Below are 21,730 nucleotides of genomic sequence, written 5' to 3'. Positions count from 1 at the left end.
AAAAAAAAAAAAGGCTGTAACAGCTGGGCATGGTGGCTCATGCCTATAATCCTAGCACTCTAGGAGGCTAAGGAGGGTGGATTGCCCTGAGCTCACAGGTTCGAGACCTGCCTGAGCAAGAGCGAGATCCTGTCTCTAAAAACAGTCAGGCATTGTGGCGGGTACCTGTAGTCCCAGCTACTTGAGAGGCTGAGGCAAGAGAAGTGCTTGAGCCCAAGAGTTGGAAGTTGCTGTGAGCTATGATGCCACAGCATTCTACAAGGGTGACAAAGTGAGGCTCTGCCTCCAAAAATAAAATAAAATAAAATACAAATAAAGAGCTTATCACATATGTGTTTAAAATGTTCCTTTTAAATTTAAAAATTGTTTTATCTTTAAGACTCTGCACGATAGGCCTCAAAGTAATGCTGCAACTTAACCGGTATCGCAATAATTGTGAAAATGTCTGTTCACAGAAACAAACAGGCAGTCTGAAGGTCTGTACAGCATAGGGAAAGGCAGCTTCTGTCCTAATTTTCTTTTATATTTGCAGCTTTACCCAGTTTCTCTGGAGCAGCTCCTCCCTTCCACAAGGGAGGGCTCTCTGGCATGTCATGCTGCTTTTTAGCAACCAGGCATCCTCAAACTACGGCCCGTGGGCCACATGCGGCCTGCCTAGGACATTTATTAGGCCCGCCAGATGTTTTTGCTGCCGCTGCCTATCCTGTTTAGCAGCCAACTCGTCCCAGGGCCCTCAGTCCGGCCCTCCAACGGTCTGAGAGACAGTGAACTGGTCCCCTGTTCAAAAAGTTTGAGGACCCCTGAGTCTAGACTAAGTGCCACAATGGGCTGAGAAGGCAAGCCTTCTCCCTTTTTATGTCAATGATCCATGCATAAATACAAAAAATACTGTAAATTTTATTTTAGGAGAAAATAAAATAACAGTTTACTTTATTGTAAGAGTTTCAGATAAAATGTATTTTTTTTTATTTTAGAGACAGGATCTTGCTCTATTTATCAGGCTACAGTGCATTGCTGTGATTATAGCTCACTGCAACCTCCCACTCCTGGGCTCAAGCATCCTCCTACCTCAGCCTCCCAAACTGCTAGGACTGCAAACATGAGCTACCTTGCCTGGTGAGACCATGGTTCTCAGGCATAGAGTGCTGATGGATCTCCCATTGACCAAATAAAAGATCTCTCAAGCTCTTGGCAGTCATCAGTGTCCAAAATGGCCTGAAATCTAAGGCAGACGGAGGACAACTCTGAACACAAAGGAAGCAGGCAGGAGGATGTGTGACTTGGCCTATAGCCAGCCTTACCTGGGGTCCTGCCTAGCATCCAAGCAAAGACACACGGGGGCCTTCTGGAGAGCCAATAACAGCTGAAATGCATACATACCCGTGGACAGTGCTTCTGGGGGTTCTTCAGAGAAAGCACTCTTGGCCAAGACCATGGAGAGGACAAAGACCAGACTGTTCTTGGACAGCCCAGCACACAAGCGCCTAAAAGTTTCTGCACAATTGGTACACACACTACACACACCTGCTCGAAGCTGCCTGCCCAAGATTGCTCAAATTGTTTTGATTAAAAATCCTTTCTTCCTGCTTAGTACATATTAATATCCCTAGCAGTAACACTGTAGGAAATAGTGAGTTTAAGGATAAGTTTAAATGCTAGAATTGTAGATTGTTTCTACTGGCCAATAGTTATGCTCAGCTATTCTAGAAGAGAGACCATCCGGTGGCACAGAACCACAGTCTCACCCCCAGCTGGCATGTATAAGAGCTCACCTTTCTCTCACTCCTCCCCACAGAAGATTCCTAAGTCACATGTGTCCTCTCTCCTGCCCAACCACACCCTCAAACCTGCTATCACCTTATCCTTCCCTCCCAGGATCCCAACACTCCTTCCTATCTCCCTAACTGCCCCAGGCTTCTCTCTGCCCACAAAACAGGTAAAAGCAAAAAGATATCTGAAGAAAATGCAGGTAAAAATACTGGATCAGATGATTTTCTCAATAGACTAAGATGAAAACATGAAATAAACATAGGGACAAGACTTTGTAAGAATTTGCCACTTCTATATAAAACATAGCATCCACAAACTAAACAAAGAAACTGAAGAAAAAAATGTTTACAAAATATATAACAGGCTTGGTGCCTGTGGCTCAAGTGGCTGAGGCGCCAGCCACATACACCTAAGGTGGTGGGTTCAAATCCAGCCTGGGGCCGCCAAACAACGATGGCTGCAACCAAAAAAAAAAATACCCAGGTGTTGTGGCGGGCACCTGTGTTCCCAACTACTTGGGAGGCAGAGGCAGAAGAATCGCTTGAGCCCAGAAGTTGGAGGTTGCTGTGAGCTGTGGTGCCATGGCACTCTACCCAGGGGAATAGCTTGAGGCTCTGTCTCAAAACAAATAAACAAAAATATATATACACACAACATATATGGCTCTTAAATATTAATTTGAAAACGATGCAAAACAGGGCAGTGCCTGTGGCTCAAAGGAGTAGGGTGCCAGACCCATATGCCGGAGGTGGCAGATTCAAACCCAGCCCTGGCCAAAAACTGCAAAAAGAGAAAAAAAGATGCAAAACATACAAGAAAAATATAGTCAGAGGAAACACAGTACCTCAAAAAATACAAATGAATGGCCAATGAACACAGATGCCCTCAATTAGAATAAAAATGAAAATTCACATGAGCCCATTTTTACAGCATCAAAATACTCAAGGGTAGGCAAGACTTCTCAGAAACTCAGATTTCTGGAACCGCCAGTATAATTGCTGGATTTTTTTTTTTTTTTTTTTGCAGTTTTTGGCCGGGGCTGAGTTTGAACCCGCCACCTCTGGCATAAGGGGCCAGCGCCCTACTTCTTTGAGCCATAGGCACCGTCCGATTGCTGGCTTTTTAAAAAAAGTATGCACACCCTCAAAACACCCCAGGATTCTCCCTAAAAGGAATAATCAGACAAGTAGGAAAAGCCAAGGGCAAAAGATGATCTATAACAGTAAAACCTCAGAAAAACCCAAATGTCTGAGCACAGGACAGCAATTATTTAAACTCCAGTGAATCTACACCTACCATAGAGACATCCAATTGCCTGTCACAGCATCTGAAGCACCCATTCCCCCTTCCTTCCCCCAGGCTCAAGGCCTCTGAAGCGCCCATTTCCAAATGTACTCTTGAGGGTCTGCCTTTGCCAGGTATCCGAGGTGGCAGTAGGAGGCCATGACAAGGCAAAGGTGCCCACCTCAGGTCTTGCCGTGTTCCCAGCAGCTGCTCCCAGGTCTCCTATTCCCACATGTTCACAGAGCATTTCTACATGGAGTATTGCTTATGTCCGTAAATTCTTACCAAGGGTTTCCACCAGCCTGCTTCTCCAATAATAGCCTCTTCTCTTCTTCAGAAAACTGTAAGTCCAGTTCAAAAGAATTAGTGTCCAAATCGTGGATGTACTGTTCTATGTTGCTGCCTGACCTCTGGGGCAGACTTGCATCCAGGGCAGACAAGGAGTGGGAGGAGGAAGACGATGACACTTGCATGCAGCCAAACTGGCTCAGGAGATTGTCATACTGCAGAGAAGAAGAGAAAGTGAGAGAGCCCCTCAGCTCACCTCTAAGGACCGGAGACTCACACCCACTTCCTGAATCACTGCCCTCACACCTAGTAAGCTCACACACACACCAAGGTGAGAGGTACTGCTGCTTCTGACAAGCATGGACAGCTGATTCTCCTCCATTGGCTATCTGGCCACTGAACCAAGGCACAGCTTGATCCTGCCTGGTCCAAATTCCTCTTCTAATGCAACAGGTCTCCATCTCCAGGAAGGGGGGACCTGGGGATTCTCACTCAGTATAGCGTTGCCCACCCCCATGCTGCTCCCTGGAGGTGGGAGATCAAGACGCCTGCTGGGATCAGAAGGGACCAGAGGATCCACCCTCCTCCCAGCAGAGGCCCCAATACACTCAGGCCAGCCTGGCAGGGCCTCAGCACCCAAATTCTCTCCTCTTTTGGTCCCAGGTCTTCAGAATGTTGTGGTAGGCACCACATATTTCAAATTAACTAACCACATTCAGTGTTTTTTAAAAAACATTACTTTTAATGTCAGCAAAAATTAGTTGAATACAAAGTTACCTGTTATTCTAAAGAAAACTACAAACTAATATTGACCCCACAAAATGAATTAATCACAAATGTGACAAAAAAGCAGAGACCATGCACTAACACTCCTGAGGCTCCTGACATGGCCAGGGAACCCCCAGCACAGGCCTGAGTGGGGGAGGCACCAGCTGGCCTCCCAGACTGCAAGACCTACACCTGAATCCTGCTGAGGCCAGCTAGGGGTGGGGATGCCACCAGTCAGTGGCTGAGACAAGAGTGTAGCAGTCCTTCCACAGCCCACCTCACCTCCAGAAAGAGAACCCTACAGAGGTCAGCCCATCTGTAATCTGCCCTCCCCTATGTGCGCCCACTCCTGTAGCCACACCATACACGGACAGCAGCCTCAGCCCTGTCCTATCCTAGTGGGGAGGGACTACAGGGCAGGCCCTGGCACATTCTTACTTCCTCTCTGAAGGCTCCAGGGCATGAAGCCACCTTTGCACAGCATCTCAGTACAAAGACTACCGTTGGCACCTTACCTGGGGTAACACCAGCCTTCAGAGCCAGCAAGGTACTTATTAACATCGTCCCCATTACTAAAGTGGGGAAACTGAGGCTCTAAAACTGGCCCAAGGTCACATCCTGCTGGCCAACACTGAACTCAGAGCCAGCCTTTTGCATCTCTGCCCATTCCTCCCTCTTGGAGGCTTCACTGTATTGTCCTCCATGAGGAGCCTCAGATACTCTCCATCCTCTCCTCTCAGCAGCACCAGGTATAAACCTAGGCCTAGGAAGAACATGGGGACAAGGGGGACACCAGGCTGGATGAAGTGCTTGCCAGCAGATAGGGAAGGAGCACCCACAATGACCTCTCCTTTAAGGTGAACCAGCCTCAGCCTGGTCACTCATCTACAACAGTTCTGAATCCAGCGACAAATATCGCCATTGGCAATCAGCAGGAAATGAGGAAAAGTGGAGAAAATGAAGTGCCTGTTCTCTTCATACCCTGAATCAAGACTGAATGACAACCACCAGCCCCTCCCAATAGGCAGAAGCCCCTGCTGAAAGGGGCAACCAATTCTCAGAGCCTCTCAGAGGAAACTGTCCCTTCCAAGACATGTTTGTCCACGGCCCCCACTGAGGGAGCAGCACAAGGTTTCCTCTGTGTGTATGTGACACCTCTCCAGGCTGATGTCTTTTCTCAGACTCACTAACCATCTGAATGTGGGTTTGGCATGGGAGCTCTCTGCCTGGATACTCTCCAAGGCTTTCAAACCACACAGCTTTGAAAAGCTGATGATGAGCCATCTAACAAAAAGTAAGCTGGTACCATATGGAGCCCAATTTCATAGACGGCAACCAAAGACTGAGTATCAAGAAGCCAGAGTTCTCAACAGGCACAGACACGGGGACTTGAGGGACACTCACACCCCTATGTGAAGAGAAGCTTTAGGTGCTTGAGAAGCTTTGGGAGCCTACAAAACTCCTTCAGTGCTCAGCTATCTCTGAGGAGCATTTAGCAATAGGGTGTGAAGCCCATGAACTAATTTGCTACCTGCCACTCCCAGGTACAACTTCTATAGAAACAGTAGCTCCTGCCAGCTCCTGCATGACCAGGCCATCCAGACTGGTATATAGGGAAGGGTCCTGGGGCCGAGTCCACAGACAGCACTAGTGGCGGGGGCACATGCTGGGATGTCAGCAGGGTGGAACAGGCTGCTCCTCAGGACCGGCTCCCTTTAAGTTTGGGCACAAAGGGCCTAGGATGAGGGTGGAATGCTGTACAGCAGGCAGAAGACATAGGGAACGCTTGATCTCCAAGCAATAACACCAGTAGTAATTCTAATTTAGCTCTGGGTAACTCAGATAAAATCTAGAATTCTCCAGTTATCTAAAGTAGAGCTCCATACATGGTAAATAGTTAGAAAAAGCTACAGGGACAGAAGTCAAACCAGAAAAATAGATGCCAACGACAATGGCAAATCACATTCAAAACTGGAGTGGGGTGGCTCGGTGCCTGTGACTCAAGTGGCTAAGGCACCAGCCACATACACCTAAGGTGGCGGGTCCGAATCCAGCCCGGGCCTGCCAAATAACAATGATGGCTGCAACCAAAAAATAGCCGGGCGTTGTGGTGGGCACCTGTGGTCCCAGCTACTTGGGAGGCTGAGGCAGGAGACTCGCTTGACCCCAGGAGTTGGAAGTTGCTGTGAGCTGTGATGCCACAGCACTCTACTGAGGGGGACAGCTTGAGGCTCTGTCTCAAAAAAAAAAAAAAAAAAAAAAAAACTGGGGTGGGGAGGGGGGGAGATGGAGGACGGTGAGAGCAGCTCAGATGGAATGAGCCTAGAAATAGCTGCCGTTGCCATTTAAGACAACCTTTGTCCCTTCTGGATATGGTTCACATCTCCATAACAAAAATTTTAAAGAATAAAGTGCACTTAAGACCATATGTCTACATCAAGTCTTGGGAGACAATCAGCCTCAAAGTCAGTGTTGGCAGCATCCCACAGACCTGGTGCTGCATGGCCCCTGCTCCTGGACCAACACAGTCAGTGACCAGTGCCCACCTACCCCAAAGGTTCAAAAAGGCAGCATTCCGGATTTCTCTTGAAAAGGTAAGCAGCATTCTGGACTGTCCCAAACACACAGTTACAGAGGCACCAGGCTCGAAGCAGCTGTAGATAAGCCCAACAGGAGGCTCTGCCCAGGGGTGGGGGGGGAGTACGGTAAGTGCAAGGCACTACTCCCTTGGCTCCAGCTATCCCCTCCAGATGTAAACTCACTACTCAGAGCTGAGGAAATAAGGAAAAGGAACTGGTCCACCCAAGGCATCTCACCAACCACCATCTCACCGCAGCAAAATGTTCAACCCCCAATAGGTCTACGAGATCATCTCATCTTCCCCCTCCCAGCTGCTCATCAGGCATGGGGCACAGGTGCAAGCATGTACTGCAGAACCTGCTGGCAAAAAATGAGCAGCAGAACTCATCTCTGCCTGGGCCACCCCATGCCAAGCCAGCTTACGTTGCCATAGCAGTCCTCGTCATCTTCCGACATGGCTGGTAAGTAAGCCGTGAGCTTGGGTGGAGTCTGCTGGTGTAGGTTCTCCCATGTTATGGACTCAAAAAATGGATGAGCTTTAAGAGGTGCATACCCTTCCATTTCTTCACAGCCTAATCGCTTTGTGGCATCTAAAACCTTGAATAATAGACAAGACAACTCTTTGTCAGGGTGAAAACATAATTCTGACAAAGAGTTATTCTTTCAAGTGATTCTTTTCAATTCTCAGTATCTCCTGGAAGGATCAAGCCCACTTCCCCCATGAAGCACCATACACAACTGAGGCACATTCCAGGGTCCTGTGGCAGCTCTAAAGGCACTGCCCCATTTCTCTCACAGGTGAAAATGAATCTCAACCTCAAAACAGCATGAAGTATACTTGTAAAAACAGAGCATAAAGCTAGGAAACAATGAACTGACTTGCTTTAATAACAGAAAGAATGAACAGTTACTCTAGACAGCAGGCCTTCACAGACCCTGGGTCTAACTGGAGGACTGCAGAGCCATCTCCCCTAGGGACTGGGCCACACCACTTTCACCCTCAAGAGGACCACACCTCAGCCCTCAAGAGAGGGAAAAAGACAGGCAGGACAAATGGGAGAGGCAGACTGTGCTGCTTTCTCAGCAGGCCATGCTGATGCCTAACCCTGGGACCAAGCAAGGCAGGCAGGGCTGACATCAATCCCAAAACATCAAGGTAAGGAGGGAAGCACAGCAGCACTAGAACACCTCTGTTTCTAGAACACAAGTTAACTCTGGGAGGCCAAGGCCAGTCAATTGCTTGAGCTCAGGAATTGAAGACCAACCTGAGCCAGAGTAATATTTTGTCTCTAAAACTAGCTGGGTGCTGTAGTGGGCACCTATAATCCCAGCTACTAGGGAGGTTCAGCCAAGAGGATCTCTTGAGCCCAGGAGTTTGAGGTTGAGTGAGCTATGACGCCATGGCACTCCACCAAAGGTGACAAAGTGAGACTTTAAAAAAAAAAAAAATAGAACTTAGGCTGACACATCTTCCCCAGGTAAATCTGTCTCTTTGCTGTATTACCTGGGTTGATCTTTAAAATTTTCAAGTAGCTCACACCACAACTGGCCTTTATAGAAGTCAATAAAGTAGGATTTACAGTGTCTGCCACTGGAATATACCCAGCTCCTCTTGCACCAGCAACCTAAAATGTTACGTTGATGAGCAAATGCAAAATGATACAGTAGCTCCCAGTCTTATTTGTATTAGTTTAATTTTAAAATTCCTGACATAGCAATTTCCTGTCAAGAATCAGACATTAGGGTGGCGCCTATGACTCAGTGGGCAGGGCACCAGCCCCATATATACCAAGGGTGGTAGGTTCAAACCCGACCCCAGCCAAACTGCAACAAAAAAATAGCCAGGCGTTGTAGCAGGTGCCTCAGGAAGCTGAGGCAAGGGAATCACCTAAGACCAGGAGTTGGAGGTTACTGTGAGCTGTGTGACGCTATGGCACTCTACTGTGGGCAATAAAGTGAAACTCTGTCTCTACAAAAAAAATAAATAAAAACAAATAAATTAATTAAAAAAAAGACATTAGGAAATTGAAAGGGACTTATAATGATAAAATCATTATTATCTCTAAAACTATTATTTTCTTAAACTGAGTTGCCTCCAGGAAAGATGCTGTGAGCACAGGTTCAGAGGGACTCCAACACAGCTATTGGAGAAGGAAATTAAAAATATTTACCAAAAGTTTTTCCACAAGGTCTCTTGCCTTAGGGAAGAATTTCTCTGGAAAGTCATATTCCAATTTAATGATCTTCTGAAATATAAGATATTCATTTCTGTAAAATTTTAAAAAAAAAGTTACTCTAGGCAAGGTCCTACAAACTTCCACATACAAGGACAGTACAGTACCCTCCCCTTGCCAGACACAGCCACAAACCACCAGGCCATGAACTCATGAGTGGCAATCAAAGTCCCTCCCCTAATAGGCACAGCCTCTGTCAGGGAGGCAGCATGGCAATCCACTGGGTTGCACCATGATGGGCTCAGAGGCCCAGGAAACACCATCTCCTTACCCGGCTCGGAATGGTGGGAGTCCTGCCACAAGCTGGTATATTATGCATCCAAGAGCCCAAAGGTCTGAACTTTAAGGTAGGGAAAAAACAAAGAAGAATGACATTTGTAAAACCTAAATGACAGACAGACCTTTCCACTCTATCTGTACCACTACAGCACCATCTCCTAAGTCCTTTGTCCTTGCAGACCAGGTTAGCATGAGGGCAGGCACCTGCTCTCTGGGGAAGCCTCCCTAGGGCCTGGGCAAAGATGATGTGCACAGGGCAGGCACTGCCCATCAGCTGTTCAGCTGCCCTGAAGCTCTGCCACAGTGAGCCAGGGTTACTGCTTCCACACACCTGGCTCACACAAAAACACAGCAGAGCTCACTCCTAGCACCACACTCCTGCAGACTGGGCAGGGCACAGAGAGTTAAAAGAAGGGGCTGATACCGTTCCCAGCAAAATGACAGGGAAAGCTGATGGCAAGATGGTGCTACTCAGACAAAATATAGTTCTCCCCTAACCAACTCAGTGCTCAGCCCAGGGTAGGTGCAAACCCGCACGCACCAAGGAGCCAAAGGAGAACATCCATAGCCGTGCACAAAGCAGGTTTGGTCTCTTCCTTCTTGGATTCAGCTGGAAAAAGTCCTGCCCCTCCTTCGCAAACATTTTAATTATCCATTTTAAAAGAAAAACACTATAGTTGTAAATTTCTTTAAGTTATATCCAGAACACAGCTAGGTTTCCCAAGTGCCTGCCCTTGAAATCTGCCCTCATCCGATGCCCCAGCTCTGCCCTCACTCATACTCACACCCTCCACCAGCTTAGGTCACTTGAGACAGCTACTCTCCCACTTTTCTGCCTACTCTTGTGTTGCTCCCCATTTTAACTAACCGTAAGGAAAAACTAATGTAAAAGGTACACTGGCACTTGGCAATGTTCTTGTGCTGCTCCCCAATGGCCTGCCTTCCACTTCCACCTCCTCTTTCAGCACAAGGCATGTACAGGCCTCAGGGACAGCTACACAGTTTCTGAAAGAGACCACAGCCCAGCCTTCTGGAGGGTGAAATCGCAGGGTGTGGGTAAAAACCACCACTTTAGACTAAAGGCCAACCAAGAGCCAGGGACCTTAGGGGAAGGCTCTATCCTTGCCCACCTGGTCTGGCACAGGTAAGGAACTTGATAGGGGCTTAAAAATGCAACATAGAGGGCGGTGCCTATGGCTCAGTGAGTAGGGCACGGGCCCCATATACTGAGGGTGGCAGGTTCGAACCCGGCCCCGGCCAAACCGCAACAAAAAAATAGCCAGGCATTGTGGTCAGTGCCTGTAGTCCCAGCTACTTGGGAAACTGAGGCAAGAGAATTGCCTAAGCCCTAGAGCTGGAGGTTGCTGTGAGCTGTGACGACATAGCACTTTACCAAGGGCAACAAAGTAAGACACTGTCTCTAAAAATAAAAATAAAAAATGCAACACAGAAATCTAAGTCACAACACACAGATACAAAGTGAAGGGCATGTAATAAATGGGCATAAATAATAAATAAATACTGCAAGTCAACAGCAGACTGTGCACAATGGAAGCCCCATAAGATCATAATGCCGTATTTTTTACTATGCCTTTTCTATGTTTACCTGTGTTAGACAAGCAAGTACTTCATACTGTGTCACAATTGCCTGTAGAGTTCAGTAGAGTTCAGTACAGTAATGTGCTGCAGCACAGGTAGGTAGGCTGAACCACACAAGTGTGTGCAAGGACACCCCATGATGTTCACAAAATGATGAGATTGCCTAACAACGTGTTTCTCACGATATATCCTAATAGTTAAGGACATAACTGTATCTTTTACATTGGTTTTTCCTTACTGTTAGTTAAAATGGGGAAGAACACAAGAAAGCGGGCAGAAAAACATCCACTTTTCAGTGTGGAAGCCGAGACAGATGGCAGTTGCTCAATAGGATCATCCTAGGGTATGGAATTCAAGCAGAAAGGGCTTTCGGGTAGTCAAAAGATATTGAATGTTTTATCATGAACATATGTCTTAGAACTTAAGTTTTGGGCCGGGCTTAGTAGTTCACACCTGTAATCCCAGCACTCTAGGAGGCCAAGGTGGGTGGATCACCTGAGTTCAGGAGTTCCAGACCCACCTGAGCAAAGCGAGACCCCGTCTCTACTAAAAACAGGAAAACTGGCTGGGTGTTGCTGCAGGTGCCTATAGTACCAGCTACTCAGGAGGCTGAAACAAAAGGATCACTTGAGCCCAAGAGTTTGAAGTCTCTGTGAGCTATGAACGATGCCATGGCACTCTACCCAGGGAGGGCGACTAAGACTCTGTCTCAAAAAAAGAAAAAGGAAAAAAATTTAATTTTGTAAATACAATAAAAAACAAAAGGGCAAGATGCTCAACCCTGTAACCCTAGTACACATCTATAGTCCCAGCCACTTGGTGGTGGGTGTGGGGAGGAGCCCAAAGGCAAAAGAATCTTTTGAGTCCAGGAGTTTGAGGTTGCAGTAAGATATAATAATGCTGCTTCACTCTGCACTGGGTGATGAAACGAGAACCTGTCTCTAAATTAATTAATTAATTAAAGGGGAAGCCAATATGATGTTTCTGTAAAGTAGTATGTACAAAGGAATTTTTTAATGCTCAGTTAGACCAAGCCATGCCACCTTCTGAAATTCACAGTGGTATAGGATTCAAATTGGCTGTCCAATCTGACTCCAATTGTGTAAAAATCATATAAACATTATTTAGAGTACGTAGAACACACATGTATACCAAATCACCACTTGTGATATAAGTGGGTTTGGAGACTTAATCTCCATCCTTATAACACATAGGTATTGATTTTAAAATCAGAAAAAAAGGTCTTAAACTATTTTTAATGAATATGTCATTATATAAAAATTTAAAAGTATAAGAAGACATAGCAGTGCCTCCCTCAGAACCCTGCTCACTCCCAGAGGCAACCACTATAGTTCTCCATGTCCTGAGGATTCCTCCACAGAACCTGAAATGCACAAATGAGCAAATGTGAATGCACATTCCTTGCTTTTCACACAGAAGTAGGACCCCAGGCAGGCGTTAGGAGAGCCTGGAGATCTTCCCATATCAATGTTAAAGACTTTCTCCACCTTAAAAATAAAATCTCCAAGCCAGGGAAAGCTAGCTCTTAGGTGTAACAACACACACTTTGGAAACCTGGTAAACCGCACCCATTACCTGGAGGAAGAAATCTCCCCTCACACTGTGGATGTGGAGCTGCTTGCCCTATGGCATAGGATGCTGAGAAGAACTTCCTGGCCACCTCAGGCTGCTGTTCACCAAACTCCCACCCCCAGTAGGGACACCAAAACTGTGTCCAGATATGGACAAACATCCCCTACAGGGCAAAATCACTCCAGTTGGGAAGCTCTGACCTAGAACAGGGTCTGGCCCATGGTAAGAACTCAATAACTATACACTGAGGCTGGCGGGTTCAACAATGACAACAGCAACAAAAAAAATAGCTGGGTGTTGTGGTGGGTGCCTATAGTCCCAGCTACTTGGGAGGCTGAGGCAGGAGAATCGCTTGGGCCCAAGAGTTTAAGGTTGCTGTGAGCTGTGACACCACAGAACTCTACCGAGGGCAAAAAAGTGAGACTTTGTCTCAAAAAAAAAAAAAGGGGGACTCAATAACTATTGACTTAATAAGGTTGAGGGGGGGGAGCCCAGAGACCACTAAAATGCCCAATTTAACTCTGCAGAGCTCCATCCTGCCATCTGGTAGGTTTTGTGTTTTTTTTTTTTTTTTTGGCCAGGGCCAGACTCGAACCTCCTACCCCCAGTATATGGGGCTGGCACCCTACTCCTTGAGCCATAGGCATCACCCTCCAGCAGGTTTTTTTTAATGCTGCAGAGCTCTATCCTGCCATCCAGCAGGTTTTTTTTTTAATGCTGTCAAGCTGGTAAACCCAGAACTACCATTCCCACCATCATTCACTCACTCATTCACTTATTCATCCTTGCAGGATTACTTGTGTCATTACAGGAAGGCAGGCCTGCCATAACCTGTCAGAGCAGGAGGTCAACAGTGCTGAGTGTCACCTCACAAGAGGGCCACAGCCACACCTTCATTCCAGAGAACCACGCCCCACCTATGAAACTCAAATTCTTTTTTTTTTTTTGAGACAGAGTCTACCTTTGTCACCCTTGCTTGAGTGCCACGGCATCATAGTTCATAGCAACCTCAAATGCTTGGGCTCAAGCAATTCTCTTGCCTCATTCTCCCAAGCAGCTGGGAATACAGGTCCCCATCACAATGCCCAGCTATTTTTAGAAATGACGTCTTGCTCTGGCTCAGGCTGGTCTCGAACCGGTGAGCTCAGGCAATCCACCCACCTCAGCCTTCCCAAGTGCTAGGATTACAGGCATGAGCCACTGGGCCCGGCAGGTGAAACCCAAATTCTGATGTCACCTGCTTCATATCCACCCAAGATGAGAGCCTTCACTTCTCCAAACCCAGCCATCAGGTGCCCCAACTCCTTGCCTCTGCTGCCCCATCTCCATTCTCCCCATCCTGGACCCAAGCCAGCCCTACGTGCCCTCATTTTCACTACTAAAGCTACCTCTAAGGCCCAGCTATACATCTCAAACACCCTCATGCCTACCAGAGGCCTCCTCCATCCTTTTCCCACATCCATGGCGCTTGGAGCCTCCCTGCTCTCTGCAGACCCTAGCTCCACACAGCAGCGGTGGCTGCACAGGCTCCCCAAGGACAGATGCACTTTCCCCCCTTAATAGTTTTTACTTTTTACTAAACAAGCAAGATCAACTCTGAAACCAAAAAGCATTAACCAACCCCAAAAGTGTAAAATATAACAATAAAGTAGAAAGTATGTGTATCTAAGGAAAAATACAGTTTAAAAGTAAAACACGAAATTCATTCAAAAGTGTTTAGCTACTCCAAGGCCACAAAGACATTCTCCTTTTTTATTTTTTTGGAGACAAGTCTTACTCTGTCACCCTTGATAGAGTGCCATGGCATCATAGCTCACAGCAACCTCAAACTCTTGGGCTCAAGTAATCCTCTTGCCTCAGCCTCCCAAGTAGCTAGAACTATACTCAACACAAGGCCCAGCTATTTTTTGAGACAGGGTCTTGCTCTAGCTCAGGCTGCTTGTGAACTTGTGAGCTCACATGATCCACCCATGTTGGCCTCCCAGAGTGCTAGGATTACAGACATGAACCACCACACCCCGTAGCCAACACTCTCAAATATTAATTTCTCATGATAAAACTTACTAGCTATTTTAAAGAAAAGAGAGAAGTACGGCCAGATAAAAAGCAGGTTACCTTTTACAAGCTGATTTCTCTGTGAGCAGCTCTGGAGAAACGTACTGTGCTGTTCCCACGAATGAATTGGCCCTGGCTGAGAAGAGGGAGAGAAGAAAGTTCATATTTCAGACAAGCACTCCACTGACAACTGTGGTGGCACAAAGTTGGTGACCATGCATCAGGACATCATGGCTTAAGTGTCGGTAGCCCGGGGTCCCTCTGCAATGCAGCAATGGTCACATGTAGGTGGCTGACCACTCCCAGGTGTGCACTCCATAGCTGTCTCAAGCAAACCTGCTCAGCAAATCCCCCCATAACTCTAGAACACCATGTCCCTCTCCTCCTACAGCTTTCACATGACACACTACTGGAGGACGTGTTCAGCACATACACCTGTCATTCAGCCAACAGCACCCAACAGAACAGGGGCCCCAAGAGCAAGGGGTCCTCTTTCACTCACTGCTGGACCTATAGTACCTAAACATGGTCCCAGACATGTGCAGGGACACGGTAAACAGCTCTGAGCCTAGGACAGCCCTCTTCTCAGTTACATAGCTTAAGAGTCAAGGGGTTAAAGAAGAACAGACTCAGGCCTCAGCCAGGGACCCTCTTCTACATCTGGCCACTTCTGGTACTGGCTTTTGCTACACGAAGTCATCAAATTCACCAGCAGACTGGACACCAAGACCTCTGGATCCACTCATCACCAGAGATACCTGTCACCCAGTGGCCCATCAGCACTGAGAAGACTCACCAGTGGCTGATGGCCCTGATAGAACAGGACCACAGCACAAACTGATCCAGCTTCCATCCCTCAGGGGTTGAACAAAGCCAGTGCCACCACACAGGACAACCACTGTCTCCATCTGTTCTGCCCACAAATCAGTTCTGAGCTATTTCTCATCTAACCCTGGGGCCAGGCTAAGGGATGCTCACAGGCCCAGATCTGTAAATGTCTTCCATGTAAAGGCTTCATGGGCTCGGCACCTATAGCTCAACCGGCTAAGGCGCCAGCCACGTACACCTAAGGTGGCGGGTTCGAATCCCCAGCCCGGACCCGCCAAACAACGACGGCTGCAACCAAAAAAAAAATGGCCGGGCGTTGTGGCGGGCGCCTGTGGTCCCAGCTACTTGGGAGGCGGAGGCAGGAGACTCGCTTGAGCCCAGGAGTTGGAGGTTGCTGTGAGCTGTAATGCCACGGCACTCTACCCAGGGGGACAGCTTGAGGCTCTGTCTCAAAAAAAAAAAAAAAAAAAAAGGCTTCATGGTTTACATTTGCATCTGGCCAGGCCCCCCAAATTATGCTGCCCAGAACACAAAGGGGATTCCTTAAAGAAAACCAACCAAGAGCCAAAAACAAACAAAACCATGTAACCACCCAATAAACCAGAGAAATGCAAATTAAAACATGATAGCGTGTCAAATTGACAAAGAGAAAAAATAATAAAAATATAAAATGTTGGGGCCAGGTACGGTGGTTCACACCTGTGATCCCAGCACTCTGGGAGGCCAAGGTGGGCAGATCACCTGAGCTCACGAGTTTGAGACCAGCCTGAGCTAGACCAAGACCCCATCTCTTTAAAAAAAATAATAAAAATACTGGGCGGTGCCTGTGGCTCAAAGGAGTAGGGTGCCAGCCCCATATGCTGGAGGTGGCGGGTTCAAACCCAACCCTGGCCAGAAACAGCAAAAAAAAAAAAACCAAACAAACAAAAAAAAACATATCTGTGTGTGTGTGTGTACATATATATAAAATGTTGGAAAGAATTTGGGGCAGCAGGTGTAGCACTGCTGGTGGAACTAAGAGATAGTGAGATCTTGGTGGGCAGCTTTCCAATAAGCAACAAAAATCATAAAAGATGGGCTTGTCCTCGACATAGCAATTCCACTTACAGCTACAGCTTCTGATCCTAAAGGATGGGAGAGGACTGGGCATGGTCCCAGCTATTCTGAGGCTGAGACAGAATGATGCTCAAGCCCAGGAATTTAAGGCTATAGTGAGCTATGATGACAGCACTACACTCCAGCCTGGGTGACAGACTGAGAGAGCAGTCTTTAAAGTCTTTTAAAAGTCTTTTTTCTTTTTAAAAAAAAAAAAAAAAGAAAGAAAGAAAAAAAGTCAAGCCAGGCGCTCTTTGAGCTCAGGAGTTCAAGGCCAGCCTGAGCAAGAGTAAGACCCCCCCCACACACTACTAAAAATACAGAAAAACTAGCCAGGTGCTACGGCAGGCCCAACTACTCAGGAGGCTGTGGCAGGAGGATGGCTTGAGCCTAAGAATTTGAGGTTGCTATTAGCTAAGATGGTACCACAGCACTCTACCCAGGGCAACAGAGTAAGACTCTTTTGTCTAAAAAAAAAAAAAAAAAAAAAAATTAAGAGGTATAGCCACTGATGCGGATATCATCTGATACTTTACTTACCTAGTCAATGTTTCCTATCTTTACTACAATTATGTATTACTTTTGTGATTTCTACCTTTTTAAAATGCCATTATTAAGTTTGAAAAATGTTTTCATATGGAAGGACATATACAATGTAGACATAAAGTTCATGTGCAATTTTAAAATAATTTAATATAGTAAACTGCACATGAACTTTATGTCCACCTTGTATTATGGATAATTAAGTAATACACACTATCAAATAGTACACAGAGCTGCTGGTATTTTTTTTTTTTTTTTGAGACAGAGCGTCACTAGTAGAGTGCCGAGACATGACAGCTCACAGCAACCTCCAACTCTTGGGCTTAAGCGATTCTCTTGACTCAGTCTTCCAAGTAGCTGGGACTATAGGTGCTGGCCACAATGCCCAGCTATTTTTTTGTTGCAGTTGTCACTGCTGTTTAGCTGGCCCAGGCTGGGCTTGAACCTGCCAGCCTAGGTGTATGTGGCCAGCGCCTTACCCACTGAGCTACAGGCACCGCCAACTGCTGGTATTTTTAAATAGATACATAAGCCCACAGCTATCCTGCCCAGCATTCCCCTGCCCACCTATCTCACCTGTTCCTGGCTCCTTGAGGTCCTCCCTGCCTTTTCTTTCTTCCTTTTTTTTTTTTTTTGAGACAGAGTCTCACTTTGTCAGCCCCTGTAAAGTGCTGTACTGTCATAGCTCACAGCAACCTCAGACTCCTGGGCTCAAACGATTCTCTTGCCTCAGCCGCCCCAGAAGCTGGGATTACAGGTGCCCGCCCATAAGGTCCAGCTATTTTTAGAGGTGGAGTCTCTAGCTCAGGCTGGTCTCAAACTTGTGAACTCAAGGGATCCACCAGCCTCAGAGTGCTGGGATTACAGGTGTGAGCCACCACACCCAGCTCTTGCTCTTCCTTTCTCTTCTTAGGGTCCGTCTACCCTCACTTCCTCTGCCTACCTTCCTAAGCCATTATAATGAAATATAAGTATCAGCATATTAAAATAACAGGTTTGTACTACAGTGATATATGATTTGCTTTATTAATGAGTTAAATAACAAGATCTAGTAGCAGGCCTAATTATACAGAAACTCTACAGCAATAGTGATCATAAATGGGATACCATGGCTGTATTGTGACAACTGTTAATAGGACATGAAGATATTGGTGATTTCTCCTGGTAACACAGACATCTGTTGCCTACATTCATAATTGAAGGGAATGTCAAACATCACTGAAAGGTTTGTGAAAATAATTAATGTCCCCCTATCTAGCTTCTGGATGCTCTGACCTCCATCTGTGACGCCCAGGTTAAAAGCCCCAGAAAAAGTGTTAGAAAACCACAAAGACTCTCGTTACTTCCCTCTGGGAGCCCAGAAATTAGCGAAAGACCAAACTTCTCCAATTCTGGAAACTCAGCCACAGATTCAATTGTTAGATGCTGCCGCCTTTTCTACACCTCTGACCCACTTGATGGTGTCCCACTGATGTCAGGGTAAAAAAGAAGGAAGGCTCTCAGGCTGGGTTGTTGTCTCCATTTTCAAAGAGGTTCAAAGAAACTATGCCACATCCTGCATGCACTACGTACCACCCTGGGTACCTACCACATACCACAGATCTGCTGGTCAGACTCAGAGAGGCATGTAGGGAGGAAGGACCTGAAGAAGTAATTCTGAGCACGGAACCACAAACTCTATTCAAAGCCAAGACTTTGGGCAGCACCTTTGGCTCAGTGAGTAGGGCGCCGGACCCATATACCGAGGGTGGTGGGTTCACACCTGGCCCTGGTCGAACTGCAACAACAACAAAAACAAAAAATAGCTGGGCGTTGTGGCAGGCACCTATAGTCCCAGCCACTTGGGAGGCTGAGGTAAGAGAATCACCTAAATCCAGGAACTGGAGGTTGCTGTGAACTGTGTGATGCCACCGCACTCTACCAAGGGCAATAAAGTGAGACTGTCTCTACAAAAAAAAAAAAGCCAAGGCTTTGAGCTGCCACCTTAACCATAAACCTATACTTACCTGAAGCACAGAAACTCCCCCACAAAATGTGACTACGACTACCCCTTGGATAAAAAGACCAGCAAACCAATGTACATACAAAAGAGATGAGGCACTATGATCGGTACATGAGTGCAAGGTTAGTTCAGTATACAAAAATCAATGCATACACTGAAGGCAGTGGGTTCAAACCCGACCAGGCTAGCTAAAACAACTGCAACAACAACAACAAAAATAGCCGGGCGTTGTGGTGGGTGCCTCTAGTCCCAGCTACTTGGGAGGCTAAGGCAAGAGAACCACTTAAGCCCAAGAGTTTAAGGTTGCTGTGAGCTGTGACGCCACTGCACTCTACCAAGGGCACATAGTGGGACTCTGTCTCAATAAAATAAAATAAAATAAAATATAACTGGGCATTGTAGCGAGAGCCAGTAGTCCCAGCTAGTTGGGAAGCTGAGGCAAGACGATTGCTTGAGCCCAGGGGTTTGAGGTTGTTGCTATGAGTTATAATGCCATGGTACTCTACCAAGGGTGACAAAAGTGAGACTGTCTCAAATAAATAAATAAATAAATAAATACATCATAGCCAGAACAAGAAAATAAAAGGCATCCAGATTAGAAGGAAAGAAAACTAGCTCTAACCACAGACAACACGATGTCATAAGCAGAAAGTGCAGAAGAATCCACCTAAAAACTATTACAACTGGCTTGGCACCTATGGCTCAAGTGGCTAAGGCGCCAGCCACATACACCTAAGGTGGCAGGTTCGAATCCAGCCCAGGTCGCCAAACAACAATGACAGCTGCAACCAAAAAAATAGCTGGGCATTGTGGCGGGCGCCTGTGGTCCCAGCTACTTGGGAGGCAGAGGTAGGAGACTCGCTTCAGCCCAGGAGTTGGAGGTTGCTGTCAGCTGTGATGCCACAGCACTCTACCCAGGGGGACAGCTTGAGGCTCCATCTCAAAAAAAACAAAACAAAACAAAAAACTATTACAACTAATTAGAATTTGGCAAGGGTGCAGCACACAGCTAAGTACACGAAAATCAACTGTGTTTTCTATACGGTTGCCATGAACAATCTGAAAATAAAATTAAGAAAACCACCAGGTTTCCTGTACCCTCAATGAATCTCTAACAATAAATAAAAAAAAAAAATTAAGAAAACAATTCTACTTATATAATTAATATCAAAAATATTAATTTCATAGGCACCTGTGGCTCAGTGAGTAGGATGCTGGCCCCATATATCAAGGGTGGTGGGTTTGAACCCGGCCCCAGCCAAACTGCAACAAAAAATAGTCAGGCGTTGTGGCAGGCGCCTGTAGTCCCAGCTTCTCGAGAGGCTGAGGCAAGAGAATTGCCTAAGCCCAAGAGCTGGAGGTTGCTGTGAGCTGTGACACCACAGCACTCTACCAAAAGCGACAAAGTGAGACTCTGACTCTAAAAAAAATAAAATATTTAAGAGATAAATTTAACTATAGTACAAAGCTATACTCTTAAAAAACTATAACATATTTTTGAAAGAAATTAAAGATCTCAATAAATGGAAAGACAAGGCATGTTGATGGCTCAGAAGACTTAATATTGATAAAACTGGTAATACCCACTCAGTGCCTATAGCTCAGTGGCTAGGACACTGGCCAAATACTCAGGGACTGGCAGGTTCAAACCCAGCCTGGGCCTGTCAAACAACAATGGGCAACTACAACAAAAAAATAGCTGGGCGTTGAGGTAGGCTCTTGTAGTCCCAGCTACTTGGGAAGCTGAGGCAAGAGAATTGCTTAAGCCCAAGAGTTTGAGGTTGCTGTGAGCTGTGATGTCACAGCTCTCTACGGAAGGCAACACAGTGAGACTCTGTCTCAAAAAAAAAAAAAAACCAGACTGGTAATACCCTTTAAACTGGACTACAGACTCAATGCAATTCCCATGCCCATCCCAGCAGTCTTTCACCAACAAGTGACAACCACTTTTCCGAAGTTTATCACACTGTAGCTTTTATCACAATGATTTTCAACTAATGTGCCATGAGAGGATCTTAGGTATTCTGTGACAATTTTTAAAGATCGTTAATTAAATTATTTTCAAAAGAAGTTCAAAGCACAGTTAAGTACATTTTTTTTCACTTTTTTTTTTGATCAGCATAATTTAAATGTGCCATAGTAAGTGTGCCATGAGATAAAAAGCTTAAAAAACAAAGCTCTATCATCTCATTCTTCCTTATGGCTGAATAACATTTCATGGTACAGAATGGACCAAAATTTGCTTATCCATTCATCTGCTGGTGACATGTGGGTTGTTTCTACCTTTTGGCTATCATGAGTAATGCTAGAAACATTTTAGTACATGTTTTTGTTTTAATGTATGTTTTCATTACTTTTGGGGTACAAACCTAGGAGTGGAATGCTGACAGATTGTTTTCCAAAGTGGCTGTAACATTTGCCATTCCCACCCACAGTGTACTTAGATCTAATTTCTCCACATCTTTGCTAACACCTATTATTATCTGCCTTTGTGATGATAGCCATCTACTGGGTGTGAAATAGCATCTTACTGTGGTTTGGATTTGCATTCCTTTAATGACTAGTGATGCTAAGTAACTTCATGTGCTTATTATTGGCCATTTATATCTCACTTCTTTGGGGAAATGTCTATCCAGACCTTTTGCCCAATTTGATTTTTATTTTGTCAATTACTGAGTTGCAAAAGTTCCTTAAGTCCTGGATACAAGTCCCTTATCAGATAGATGATTTGGTGATATTTTTTCCTGTTTGGTGAGTTGTCTTTTCACTTTCTTATCACCTGTAGTACAAAAGTTCTTTTTTTTTTTTTTTT

General features: G+C 45.9%; 1 protein-coding gene across 1 annotated transcript in view; it reads right to left on the bottom strand.

Moving 5' to 3' along the window:
- PDPK1 (3-phosphoinositide dependent protein kinase 1) overlaps nucleotides 1–21,730 on the bottom strand; it is a 90,265-nt gene that overhangs the window by 14,152 nt on the left and 54,383 nt on the right. The window contains exons 7-11 of the mRNA XM_012805831.2: nucleotides 14,511–14,586; nucleotides 9,196–9,264; nucleotides 8,862–8,958; nucleotides 7,114–7,287; nucleotides 3,340–3,557 (exon numbers count right to left, since the gene is read on the bottom strand). Of these exons, the coding sequence (XP_012661285.2) occupies nucleotides 3,340–3,557; nucleotides 7,114–7,287; nucleotides 8,862–8,958; nucleotides 9,196–9,264; nucleotides 14,511–14,586 (634 nt within the window). The remainder of the gene's footprint in view (nucleotides 1–3,339; nucleotides 3,558–7,113; nucleotides 7,288–8,861; nucleotides 8,959–9,195; nucleotides 9,265–14,510; nucleotides 14,587–21,730) is intronic.

The sequence above is a fragment of the Otolemur garnettii genome, unplaced genomic scaffold (genome assembly GCF_000181295.1).
Source record: "Otolemur garnettii isolate 467f Iridium unplaced genomic scaffold, OtoGar3 scaffold00044, whole genome shotgun sequence".
Lineage (NCBI taxonomy): Eukaryota > Metazoa > Chordata > Mammalia > Primates > Galagidae > Otolemur > Otolemur garnettii.
The sequence above is the reverse complement of the archived record's forward strand: the minus strand, read 5'-3'. Positions and strand labels throughout refer to the sequence as shown.